The sequence below is a fragment of the Schistocerca americana genome, chromosome X (assembly GCF_021461395.2).
Source record: "Schistocerca americana isolate TAMUIC-IGC-003095 chromosome X, iqSchAmer2.1, whole genome shotgun sequence".
In the NCBI taxonomy this organism is placed as follows: Eukaryota; Metazoa; Arthropoda; class Insecta; order Orthoptera; family Acrididae; genus Schistocerca; species Schistocerca americana.
Genome location: NC_060130.1, coordinates 280,755,516 through 280,769,646, shown reverse-complemented (window position 1 = coordinate 280,769,646; position 14,131 = coordinate 280,755,516). Strand labels below are relative to the sequence as shown.

Sequence of the window (14,131 nt, the reverse complement as noted above, 5' to 3'; positions counted from 1 at the left end):
CTGCCTCGGGCATGGATGTGTGTGATGACCTTAGGTTAGTTAGGTTTAAGTAGTTCTAAGCTCTAGGGGACTGAAGACCTCAGAAGTTAAGTCCCATAGTGCTCAGAGCCATGTGAACCATTTTGAGAAACAACCCGGAGTCTACGGGGAGAGTAGTATTAAACGTCTTTTAGGAGTTACACATTGTAGACGTAGGTCTCATGATTGGATTAGATGTGTTTGAAAATGTACCGCTACTAACTTATTGTCTCGAAGTTCATGTGGTAGAGCTAAAGTACTGAAGTTAGTAATAATAATAATAATAATAATAATAAATATATACGGTTGAATTACAATTATTATGCCTTCTTGAATACGCACTGTGACGAAAATGGAATTAATGAACACTGCAGTCCGTGTATGAAGATTACGTGAACGTTGCGGCTCTTTTGTACACGTATACGGCTAAGCGGCCACCGAAAGCTGGCTCTCATCGGAAGTCTGTAAGGTCTAACATGACAACAGATCAACAGAGCAGCATAATGATCAGAGATGTACTAACAGCTCATAGTACTTTGGATATATTAGAAGGCAAGGAGAAAATAATGTGCACCAGAGATACGTTAGAAGGAACTCTGTAAATGAGAGGTTTACATTAAGTCTTCATACAACTTCGTCCAGCCCCGATAGATACGAATGAATTTACTGTTCTTAATCATTTAAAACAAAAGCTATGGCCTTTTTAGTAAAACACGACACAAGAACGAAAACAATCAGAAATAAGATATTAAAAGAACAGGTGTCCCATTTTCAGTATCTGGGATGTAACGTAACATTTGAAGGAGAGAAAGACATAAACAGTAAAATTAACAGCCATTATAATGTGTTCATTAATATTAGCACTAATCAGACACACATAGGCTGTAAACTGACTCGTTACACATAATTTCTACAAAAGAATCGTTAAAAAGATCTATGAAACATGTAAATAACTAACTATGTGGCACGATAAGAACATTAAATGGTAAAACGAGAAGAGAATCACAAATGAAATGTTATGAAGTCTTAGCAGCACCCATAGTACTACATGGAGCGAAAGTTGTACATTAAGATTAAAGGACTTAAGATAATTTAAAACAGTAGAAATGAAGTACCTTAGATCTGTGAAAGGCTACACAAGAGAGGACAAAATAAGAAATGCAGAACTATGGAAAAACCTGGGTGTACAGCTATTAACTGGAAAAGTAATCGAAGGGAAGTAGGTTTGGAAAAAGCATGTACTGCGAATGTCACCTCAGAGAATCCCTCGACAAGCGGTGGAATACAATCCCATTGGACGAAAGAGTGTGGGGAAGTTGAGTAAGAGGTGGTGAGGCCGGTACACCCCATAAGGCCTGGGTTGGCAGAAGAAGAACAGTACACTGCAGATGTGCTCGAGACTGGGCGAAAGCCGATCAGTGTTAGGTTGCGAAACTGTCACAAGCATGCGGATGGGCCACGTCCTCCTTACTTACTGACGCACAGCACGCATCTATCGCCACGTGTAAGACTCCGTTATCTTATCTCTGGGCGAGATGCCGGCTGCGATGAGCGGTTTCAGAAGCCGAGACGCCGTCCCTGGAAGATGCAGCGCCCACTCGCGGCCCTCATTGCTTTCGCCGCACTCGCCGCAGCACAGGTAACTGCTCCACGACGCGTTGTATCCAAAACTCTCTGCAAACGCCGTTTGCCTAAACAAACCTTTACCGCATCTGTTCGATATTTTAGTGATCGTAACACAGTTGTGATATTTACCGGTAAGAACACAATTGACTTGTATGGATATAATTCAAACGTTTTGGGAAAAAAAGCAACTAATCTGTGCACAACAATCTCACTGTGGTAATGAAGTGCTTGAAACTACCCTGTGTTATCCCAAACTGTGCACATTTAGTCAAAGAGTTTTTAAAAATATAATAACTGTGAAATTCACAGTGTAAAGATAACTGGAATTGTTTGTTGGAAAGGAGGGGACAACCACCGTGTGCCGTTCAACGTTGCACACAAGTTGAAAAGCGTCAACGCCTCCCCCATCCCTGGCAAAGGCAGAAGAACAGATATCGCCACAGAGATGTAGAGATGTTCTAATTATTTAAGTAATGAGTGGTAACTAGCATACAAACGCAGAAATCATCGGAATGAAACGAATTGTATGGATTGTGAAACAACAATAATTTTGAACAAATTATCAGGTATAATAAAGCGGATTTCTGTCTTGTTCAGCTAACATTAAATGAGGAAGTTGAAAACCCGAAAAAACTGAATTGTAAGAACGTAGTGCTTGATATGTTTTTATAGTGTTGAGTAATTATTTGTTATTTATTCAAATAGTAATCGTATTTTTTGTATGGGTATTTGCATTGTACATCAGCTGCTAACCAGAATAAACAATACACAAAATAATACTGTCAATTTATGAAGAATGGAATTACTCTATTGGAATTTCAATCATAAGTTTAGTTTGCAATCTAGTATGTAAAACAAAATTCTTCAAGGAATATATTAAGCTTTAGAACCACATAACTCTTTGTTTAAGAAAAAACAATAATATAACTGCAAAAATTATCAAGGCCTTAATTGTTTCTCCATTTAGTAGCTCTTTCTGTTCCGGCTACTGTTATCAAAGCGATATTATTCTTCAAACACCTCATGTCATTACAGCTGCGTAATTCTAGGTCAGTAATTTTCCAGTTTTTCGCACATAAACTGAAACTAGCTCACCGATATTCTAATGCAAGTAGACAACTAACACTTACTACCATAAATTTAAGTGGTGTTTTTAGCGTAGGCTGCGGTATAGAGGACCAGTGCTTCATGTATCGCTCTTTCCTCTAATATCTGATAAACTCGCCTCCCAGACGCCATACATGTTCCTACTTCAGAGCAATCGATGCCATACTCCATAATTTATTTCATATAATGGTAACGTCTGTATGTATGTATCGTAGGAATTATTTAATTTCTACCTCTCCTAAGAGACTAAGTAGAGGAACCCACAATGACTACACCATTTCTCTTAATCTGTATTGCTTTTTCAATAAAAATTTTACATTTAATAAGGGTGTACAAAATAGTTTAAATTTTATAGATGAATAGACTAACAGAGCTTGTAAAAACAATAACAAACTTGCAGCGAGACAAAACAAAAAATACACTGTCTTGCGCATTTTTAAGGGATATTCAAGATCCACGAAAAAAAATATTGCACCCAGACGTCAAGGTACGGTCAAATCTCTGAAAATGCTACACAGACTCACGTGATATCCGTAACCAGTCACTTCGGGACACCTTGGTGTACCCACGAATGTCCGTGTTTGTGTATGTATTTCGTACACAGTATTCTAGTCATAAGGAGCAGTATCAGAGAAATCACATCTGAACGACAGATGCAGCATAGTTCTCACAATAAATGTTCCATTTACGACGTGCGTAAACGTGCTGTTTAGCAGATTTTCTACTGTACTGTGAAGGATAAAATGAGATATTATCTAGGAGCTTTAGTTCAACATAACTAGACCCCTAAATTGGTGAATAAATTCTAAGAAATGTTATCCCCTGCAAGGAATTCACTATTTAAAGATGCCAGATTAAACAAATAATCACCTAGAAACGACAACACATAGTTGCGAACGGGGCATAGTATATAAGATTCTTACGAAAAAAATGTAGGATCTGAATTCACATGGCAAGTGATTTATTTAGACGAGACGTGTTCACACACAAAGCAAAGCAAATGTTTGTTACGGAGGGTGTAAGGATTACCGTTCTGAACAAAACTGCGGATCAGCCTTCAGTTGTTGCTTCACGTTTAGCGCTCTGCCAGAAAGAAAATCACAACATACACTGTTGCTGCCTCGTAATTACGAATACTACGACCGTATTTGCAACCCTGACTAAGGTTAAGTTCACTTTGTCAAGTAACTCGATGTGCGTTTCTATCATGAAAACCGCTTGTTCATAAAAAAAAACCACATACACAAAACGCTGATTAAATTTTTGTGGTATCAAAGCACACATATGAGAGAAAATCCATAAATATTAAACAGTTCATAGTGAACCGCCATTTTCCATTGAGAAATTAAGAAAAACGAATAAATAAAAGACCGCCGGGATTGTTTATTTTCGCTTTCACAACATGAGACTGCAGTAACAATATGTGTAACTATACATCAGCTCTCAGAAAGAAGCATATAGCTGAAAATGTAATATTTTTAAGTCGGCGGCTCGAGATAGTCAGAAGTGCTTCATGAATCATACACGTGGTTTTTGTATTTATTTTTTATTTGTTGGTCATCAATCTTCTGACTGGCCTGGCGCGGCCCGCCATGATTTCGTCTCCTGTGCCAATCTTTTCATCTCAGAGTAGCACTTGCAACCTACGTCTTCAATTGTTTGCTGGATGTATTCCAATCTTTGTCCTTCCCTAGAGTTTTTATCCTCTATGGCTCCCTCTAGTACCATGGAACATTTTCCCTGATGTCTTAAAATGTGTCCTATAGTCCTGTTACTTCCTCGTGGCAGTGTTTTCCATATATTCCTTTCCTCGCCTTTTCTGCGGAGAACCTCGTCATTCCTTACCTTTCAGACCACCAACACGTGGCACGCCCAATATAAAATGGAGTTATAGCCTCACAAAGCAAACTTTGTCACGTGCTATGTTGCGCTCACAAAAGATTTACCAAGGAAATACTCAGCACACTGCATTCCTAGTAGTCCTAAAACGCACTGCACTTCTCTCAGGGTATACTTCGTTTATACGACTATAGAATTTTCTTACACGGTTGCACTAAACTTCTCAGTAAAAATTTAATTTCGTGGTATATTATTTCGCGTTATTATAAAAATTAAAAATTTATCTGTCCATATCAGCACTCCCCCGGACTTGCGTAACACCTCGCCTCAGCCGAATGGAAGCAGTGATAGTAAGGTCCTCACGCACAAGAGATAAGGTAGGCTACAAGTACACCGGGATTTATTTGTAAATGCAGGTGCTTCAATTCAGAAAATGGAGTGTTGGGTCGAGCATGTTGGAGCACTGGTTACTGCACTGGTTACTGCACTGAACTCGTATTCGGAAGGAATGGTGTTCAAATCCCCGTCTTCTCATCCAGTCCTGGGTTTTCGGTAGTTTACTTAAATAATTGAAGGCGAATTTCGGGATCATTCCAGTCAAAAGTAAATAAATAAATACAGCCGATTTCCTTTCTTACTCGAGGTTTCTTACTCCAATCCGTTGTGGCTGACGCCACGTTAAAGCTTACTCATCGTTCGACCTTCCTCATTAAAGTGGTCCCACACCACATACTGAACAAATTCAGAGACCATCAGCTACGATTGTAATGGTCGGTAGATGTGGACGCAGTAGAATTGTTTACTATTACCTCTGTGGAATCATCACTTACTGTTTACACCAGGTGTAGAAAGTGAAGTATGTTAGCACTCATAACATCAACAGTTTCTTTGAAACTAGAATAAGGCGTTGGAAGTGTCATGCATTTACATACTTTACCGTCTTGAGGTCTTTAGTGTGATATGTATAGCCTATTTCTCTTACAGAACAAAGCATTTCACTTCATGTAGGTACAAATACTGTAAAACTGAGTTATTTAAAACCTCAATGGTTTCTTGTGTTACTACTAACGCTTTCTTACCTTCTTTTTCAGCAAACACTTATCTATAATTATTGTGTGGTCTGATACGCAGACAATGGAGTCTTGACTTTGACTTAATATTGTTTATCTCTCCTTCCCTCCCTCTCTATGTGTGCGTGCATGAGTGTGGTGGTGTGGGGGTGGTCGCGGTAAAAGGCCGAGGAGGAGGGAGGGAGGGAGAAAGAGAGAGAGAGAGAGAGAGAGAGAGAGAGACTTTTCTTGCACCAATTGTGTGACTGAGCCGGGAATGTCGAATTTGTCATCTAAATTATTAGAGACGAGTCCGCGTTGGTGTTAAACGTTACGTCGACGACAAGGTTATTAGAGATGGAGCATCAGTATGGATTGAGGTAGGACGGTGAACGAAATCAGCCGTTCTCTTTTCGAAGCACTCTCCCGGATTTTGTCCTAAGTGGTTTAGAAAATCCAATGTAAACATAAATTTGGATAGATGGACTAGGGTTTGAACCCTTACTGTCCTGAACAGTCACAATACCTTAACAACCTCACCACGTCATTCGGTTGTGATACCAGAGAACTTTTACTGCTGAGAAAACATTGTACCTCTGCGAAAGAAAGACAGGTGCTACGTTTAACTTAAAAAAATATGCACGTTTTAAACTAAATAACACAGGAATCGTCTGAAGTATGTTAAATCGTGTAATTCTTAGTTTGTGAGGAGGTTTACTCGTGCCTTAGACAGTCGCGTATCTACTCAATGGATTGTGTCTCATTTTTAAAGAGCCATGGAAGAAATTGGTTGTAGCCCTCGATCTCCACAAGATACTGTAGATCTTTCAGGATAATGTGAATTAAATTAATAGCGGTCCGAAATTCGAAGCAGTTGCTACAATGTTTTTACTGTAAATTACGTGTGGCAGTTAAATGCCGATATGCACAGCTGTACAGGCTAACATACATTAGTCATGACTCAATAGTACGCAGTATAGTATGGGAAAACGGAAAACAGCATGTCAGGTATACGTTAAATTACAGTACTATAGCTTTTGTTGCTCCTGCTTTTTTCTGTTGTTGCTGAACAACCGTTCGACAGTGAAGGTACTGTTGATACGATAACGCCTGAAATGACACCAGGATAAGTTCAGATGAGAACTGGCAGACTGCTTTAAAACCATGCTTCCCCTAATCGAGCCTTTTATTAGCCATCACGATCAGGAGAGCTGTAGTGTCACAGACTCCAAACTAAAGGATGGATATGTTCTCCTGCTTAAAAACTGCTTTCATATTATATAATATCTTTCCAATCCAAAATTCGTCTTGGACAGTTTAGCAGAGCTTTTAATTTGATATTCCAGTTTCTCGCTCCTATGGTTGCCGTGATAGGTTTGTGGCATTGGAAGTTTCTAACACCATCATGGCCGACAAGTTATTTCGTTAGCCACGGTTTCCAGGTAGAAAGATTCTTCTTTTCTATAAACTAATTAAAAAACACATTATCTAGCATAAGCTTGTTGCCACATGAGTTTTTGAAAATGTGCGGCCGCTCCCGCCAGAGGTTCGAGTCCTTCCTCGGGCATGGGTCTGTGTTGTCCTTAGCGTAAGTTAGTTTAAGTAGTGTGCAAGTCTAGGGACCGATGACCTCAGCAGTTTGGTCCCTTAGGAATTCACACACATTTGAACATTTTTTGAAAATGGTAAAAAGCTGGAAAAATAGTACATAATAATTAGATGAAGGTCCGAAGTATATTCATCGCAAGTGGACAAGTTGTGGAAACAAGTTTGAAATTAGATTTGAAAAACGATCAAATTTGCGCGAGTCAGAAAAGTTACTTGTCTTTCGTAATACGTAATTATTTGAAACTATGCTGATTATATGGAAGAACTGATCACTCATCCAACAGCCATTAAACAAATATCTGTGGAGCAACTGTAAGTCATATAAGAATGGAAAATTGTACATGTGAACCCTGTTTCTTAGGGGTCACAGGACAAATACACATAATTGCAAAACTACAAAAAGTGAATTTATTGTAGGGTTATGGAGCACACGCTATGGTCTCGTGTATTACGCTCATTGGAGACCGAAAAACAAAAAATGGCTCTAAGCACTATGGGACTTAACATCTGAGGTCATCAGCCGCCTACACTTAGAACTTGAAAGGCACCCACATGCCTTGCTCATACTGTGGCATCAAGCAGTCAGGCCTGCAAGATGAGTGGTCTGCCAAGCGAGTGGACTCATTCTTATTGATCGAGTAACATGAACTCTAGTACTCACAATTAAGTTACAAGTTATTCTCCTGTTTGAATATTACGCAACGGAAACGGAAACGCACATCTGACCTATTAATAATTTACACAACTCTGGCTGTTCACTACGCACTGGCAATACCATATTTTCTTTCTTATTTAACGGCTTTGATCAACACGTGGCCATCGCACTGATTATGAATGGCGCACACATTATAGATCCTGGGTATCATGACAACATACAATTCGAAGGAAAATCCACCAATCTTTTTATTTTCACTATCTTATTTATTCCGATAAATTCTATAACCTAAACACACAAATTCTATAACCTACAACAGTAACACATGAGAAATTCCGCCCAGTGGGCGTGGCTTTACATTGGTGATTCTCTATCTTATGGTCTCGTAATTATTTAACGCTACAGTGCACTTTCTGGATTGGATGGTGGATCTTTTGCTATATCTCACACTTCGACTCTCACACCCATCATCACGAAAATTTCCTCCAGACCGAGTGGTACAAAAAGGAACATGCATAACCCACTGCCTCTGAAACTACCTTGTTACTCTCCCATGCCAACCACACACACTTAAAGTTCATGAAATACATCACACTGGCAACATACAATACAAAGAATAGTCACAACGTTATAAATAAATCACTTTCAGCTTTCCCACTGCAATTAGTATTTATCCCAGTTTCACACGACACTGCCCCACTTCGTAACTTTTCTTTCCTACTATGAACTCTGGAGGATATATGCACGTCTTCCTGTGCAATGCAAGTTAAGTGGCGCTGCTGGATAGACGGCTGACTCACCTTGCTTCTCTCTCAGAGTATTATAGTTTGAATCAAGCGTCACATGGAAACATAACACGCAAAGTAATATTAAGAACATATTCATCACACACGCGAGTCCTCAACTGATACCATGGACGAGTACTTCTCTTTATCCTTTGTCTCAAACACAGATTGAGACTCACACAGTGCTCACCACGTGGAAGTACTCGTCTCTAATTTCAAGTCCTGCACACGCCATTTCTTAAATATTTCCAACTTATAGTTGGCTTAAGCGCTCGAAAGTATTTCAACTTATTGCTACACGTGGTTTCATTGTGACCGTTGGTCACTTCCGAAGATTACTACGATCCCCTTAATATTACCTGCTTGACCTTTAATTCTCCCCACAAAAGTTCCTGAAATAGAGAAATTATTATTCCAAACTACTCTTAAGTATTTCAGATGCATACCATGTCTCCACTTTTTTGTCTTTACGGAGCACACCTAAGACAGGTCTTACCAACACTAGGTCCAGCGGCAGAGTGCTGAAACATGGCCGATGTCGCACCTCCGCCAAAGTGGGGGAGCACCATGCTACCGTATTGGTCAGCCACATTTCAGGCGCTCAAAGCTCCGGTAAATTTCATCTCTTTGGTTCCACCTAAGGTAACCAAAGGATCGTCCCAAAGATGATCATAAATTCACATTCACTATCTGCGGTTAGCAGACGACCATACATTCATTCATTTCACAGATCTCACCAAATTGGATGTAGGGTTTTAGTTTGTGGGAGTGCACATGTGATCAATTAAATAAATAAATTGTCATTCTTTCCCACATTGGTATCCAGCTGCTCTGTATTAATTGAAATTGAGTTATTATTAGAAAAAATATGTTGTACTGACAAGAATAACGAAGAATGATGTACTGATTTTCAATGTCGGGCGGTACTGTACCCTTTCAAACTACTTAAACCTAACTAACCTAAGGACATCACACACACCCATGCCCGAGGCGGGATTCGAACCTGCGACTGTAGCAGCAGCGCGGTTCCGTTCTGAAGCGCCTAGAACCGCTCGGCCACAGCTGCCGGCACCGAACAACAGTTCTGTAGGAATCAACACAGATTCTACAAACATAGATCATGTGTTCACTTCATGTAAAATGTTCAGGATTCATAAAAAGGATTTTGATGCCGCACTTCTGGATCTTTGCGAAAAAACATTCTTTGTCACGAAAACAGGTGTTGTGGTGTTACCGTAATAAATACACAGCTGAACTGGCGGTTTCTATGCGATTAGACATCTAGTTCTTCTAGTGGAGAATACTGTTAGAAGCGGAAGTAATGTCGGAGGTACTATAAGTAAGTGTGAGAGGGCTCAAATGTGTGTGAAATCTTATGGGACTTAACTGCTAAGGTCATCTGTCCCTAAGCTTACACACTACTTAACTTAAATTATCCTAAGGAGAAACACACACACCCATGCTCCACTGAGGACTCGAAGATCCGCCGGGACCAGTCGCACAGTCCATGACTGCAGCGCCTAAGACCGCACGGCTAATCCCGCGCGGCTGTGAGAGGACTGTTACCACGTACAGACTATAGCTGCACATAATGCTGCAAAACGAATCACAGTCCCAATTTAAATGTAATAAACAGTTTAATATTCGGTCATAGATACATTGTCTAGTCACACAAATGCGACGATCGCCTATGTTCGACGTCAACGTTCAATACCCACTCACAAACGGCAGGAGGCACATTAGCAGTCGAGGGTATATAAAGCATATTTAGGGGACGCCGAAAAAACATTGCAATCATAGTGGTAATGAGGGAACGGAGCGATTTCTCTGACGTTCAAAAGGGCATGATCATTGGCTTTCTGGCCAAGGGTGGAAGAACTTCAGAAACGATTGAGTCTGTAAATTGTTCGCCTGGCGCCGTGGTTGAAGTTTTCCGTGCATGGCAAACTGGCGCTATCCAAAACGGGCGTCGAGGCAAGGGTGGTGCACCACAGGCCATAGATGATAGGGGTGAACGATGGCTGCAGAGATGTGTACGAGCGAATAGATGTGAAACTGTTTAACAACTGACCTCCCAGATGAACCAAGGGACTACCAACAGTGTCTCTTCAACAACCGTTCAGCGAAAGTTGTTGCTTATGGGTCTTCACATTAGGCGCCTGGTTCGTGCATCCATGCTGACTGCTGTTCATCACTGGACTCGCATTCGGGAGGACGACGGTTGAATCCCGCGTCCGGCCATCCTGATTTAGGCGATTGTCCTAAATCGCTCCAGACATGCCGGGATGGTTCCTTTCAAAGGGCACAGCCGACTTCCTTCCCCGTCCTTCCCTAATCCGATGAGACCGATGACCTCGCTGTCTGGTCTCCTTCCCCAAACAACTCAACTCAACTCAACTGCTATTCGCACGCCGATACAGCCACTGGACGTCCACTGAGGGGTGAAAGGTGGCCTTTTCAGGTGAATCAAGTTTTATACTCCATCGGACAGCTGGCCGTTGGCACACACGGCGTGAACTGTCTGAAAACAAACACCTTGCAACAATCGTCGAATCGTGATGGTCTGGGAAATGTTTAGTGGCATTCGCTGGGTGATATCATCATTCTGGTTGGCAAAATTGATCGATGCAAGCATCCATACATCCTTTAGAACCATGTCCACCCCTATATGTAGTTTGTTTTCCTCAGTGTGATAGTATCTACCAGGAGGACAATACAACGTGTCATACGGCTTACAGTGTATGTGTGTGGTTCGAAGAGCACTAAGATGAGTAGGAACACGAAAAATTCTGTAAATGTATTCAGCAAATCAGCAAATCAAAAATATTGTTTATCCACTCACCTTACGCTAAATTTTATCAATTTAGTCCAATAAAAATACTGGATTTCTACAACGAATTATAGATTTTAGATATGTAGAGGTAAATAAATATACACAGGCAGGACAACGTCTATCAGCTTTCTCTGGTTGTTCATAAAAACGTGACGATAGCAAAGTGAGGCTGACGTGAGAGACGAAAAATTATTAGAGGACAGTTGTGTGAACCACCACGGACGTATTTATTCTCGAGAAATTCCAATTGTAAACGTTAGTAGAAAGTTGTTGTACGTCACAGGAAAACATTCCAACAACATACATGTTAAGTGACCTATTAATTAATTTCAGGTGCATCTTTTATAATGATTATGGCAATGAATTCAGGGAAATCTCGATTTACTTATCGCTCTTGTGCGTAAAGGGAGTATGAGAGAAGAAGAATAATGATACTACACAGTGTACCAAATTTTGAATTGGAGATGTAGGTTCGAGTTTATCTATCAGCTTCTCCATAGAGCTTTACAACTTTGAGAGGTCTGGAACATTGGTCACTCGACCTCGTTAGGCGCTCTGAAGCTCTAACTTAACATAATGATCGTTAACCAACAGTTGAATACAGATTTTATGATGTGTTCTTCACAAATGACTATGAAGCAGCATTCGGTCGATCGAAATGAATCAACGGGATTTATCACTCTGTGTGCGTTTGTGATTTGTGTGTGTGTGTGTGTGTGTGTCTAAGTGAGAGAGGAAGAGAGAGAGAGAGAGAGAGAGAGAGAGAGAGAGAGAGAGAAACAAGAAACACCATATTGATATCCAACAGCGATATAAATCATGGAAGTCACACATGAAATCACTGAAATTACAGAACTGGTGTATACAGTATTTACTAAACCTGGAATTTGTACGTAATTCGTTTTTGTTACATTCCAGCAACGTTCGAACGGTAATTTCAATACCCTTCCTCCCACGATACTTAAGAAGCCGGCTTCCTAAGCTTCACTCTTTATCCTTCTTTCACTTCAGTTCCATCTGCCAGAGCTCTGAGGTATAATACAATATTACATTACATTATGCTTTACTATATTTGTTACTTTAAACTTAAATAATACACTCCTGGAAATGGAAAAAAGAACACATTGACACCGGTGTGTCAGACCCACCATACTTGCTCCGGACACTGCGAGAGGGCTGTACAAGCAATGATCACACGCACGGCACAGCGGACACACCAGGAACCGCGGTGTTGGCCGTCGAATGGCGCTAGCTGCGCAGCATTCGTGCACCGCCGCCGTCAGTGTCAGCCAGTTTGCCGTGGTATACGGAGCTCCATCGCAGTCTTTAACACTGGCAGAATGCCGCGACATCGTGGACGTGAACCGTATGTGCAGTTGACGGACTTTGAGCGAGGGCGTATAGTGGGCATGCAGGAGGCCGGGTGGACGTACCGCCGAATTGCTCAACACGTGGGGCGTGAGGTCTCCACAGTACATTGATGTTGTCGCCAGTGGTCGGCGGAAGGTGCACGTGCCCGTCGACCTGGGACCGGACCGCAGCGACGCACGGATGCACGCCAAGACCGTAGGATCCTACGCAGTGCCGTAGGGGACCGCACCGCCACTTCCCAGCAAATTAGGGACACTGTTGCTCCTGGGGTATCGGCGAGGACCATTCGCAACCGTCTCCATGAAGCTGGGCTACGGTCCCGCACACCGTTAGGCCGTCTTCCGCTCACGCCCCAACATCGTGCAGCCCGCCTCCAGTGGTGTCGCGACAGGCGTGTATGGAGGGACGAATGGAGACGTGTCGTCTTCAGCGTTGAGAGTCGCTTCTGCCTTGGTGCCAATGATGGTAGTATGCGTGTTTGGCGCCGTGCAGGTGAGCGCCACAATCAGGACTGCATACGACCGAGGCACACAGGGCCAACACCCGGCATCATGGTGTGGGGAGCGATCTCCTACACTGGCCGTACACCACTGGTGATCGTCGAGGGGACACTGAACAGTGCACGGTACATCCAAACCGTCATCGAACCCATCGTTCTACCATTCCTAGACCGGCAAGGGAACTTGCTGTTCCAACAGGACAATGCATGTCCGCATGTATCCCGTGCCACCCAACGTGCTCTAGAAGGTGTAAGTCAACTACCCTGGCCAGCAAGATCTCCGGATCTGTCCCCCATTGAGCATGTTTGGGACTGGATGAAGCGCCGTCTCACGCGGTCTGCACGTCGAGCACGAACGCTGGTCCAACTGAGGCGCCAGGTGGAAATGGCATGGCAAACCGTTCCACAGGACTACATCCAGCATCTCTACGATCGTCTCCATGGGAGAATAGCAGCCTGCATTGCTGCGAAAGGTGGATATACACTGTACTAGTGCCGACATTGTGCATGCTCTGTTGCCTGTGTCTATGTGCCTGTGGTTCTGTCAGTGTGATCATGTGATGTATCTGACCCCAGGAATGTGTCAATAAATTTTCCCCTTCCTGGGACAATGAATTCACGGTGTTCTTATTTCAATTTCCAGGAGTGTAAATGGAAGATTACTTCATACTATCGAGAAATATAGAGAGTAAGTGCTTACATCAGTAAATAGTCTGTTGTAAGTGTGAATTTTAGTGATGT

At 41.9% G+C, this 14,131-nt stretch overlaps 1 protein-coding gene across 1 annotated transcript in view; it reads left to right on the top strand.

Annotated features, from left to right (window-relative positions):
* The first annotated feature begins 1,594 nt into the window (after nucleotides 1–1,594).
* The window catches only part of LOC124556830, a 43,167-nt gene continuing 30,630 nt past the window's right edge, over nucleotides 1,595–14,131 (top strand). The window contains exon 1 of the mRNA XM_047130845.1: nucleotides 1,595–1,657. Within this exon, the coding sequence (XP_046986801.1) occupies nucleotides 1,604–1,657 (54 nt within the window). The 5' untranslated portion in view covers nucleotides 1,595–1,603. The remainder of the gene's footprint in view (nucleotides 1,658–14,131) is intronic.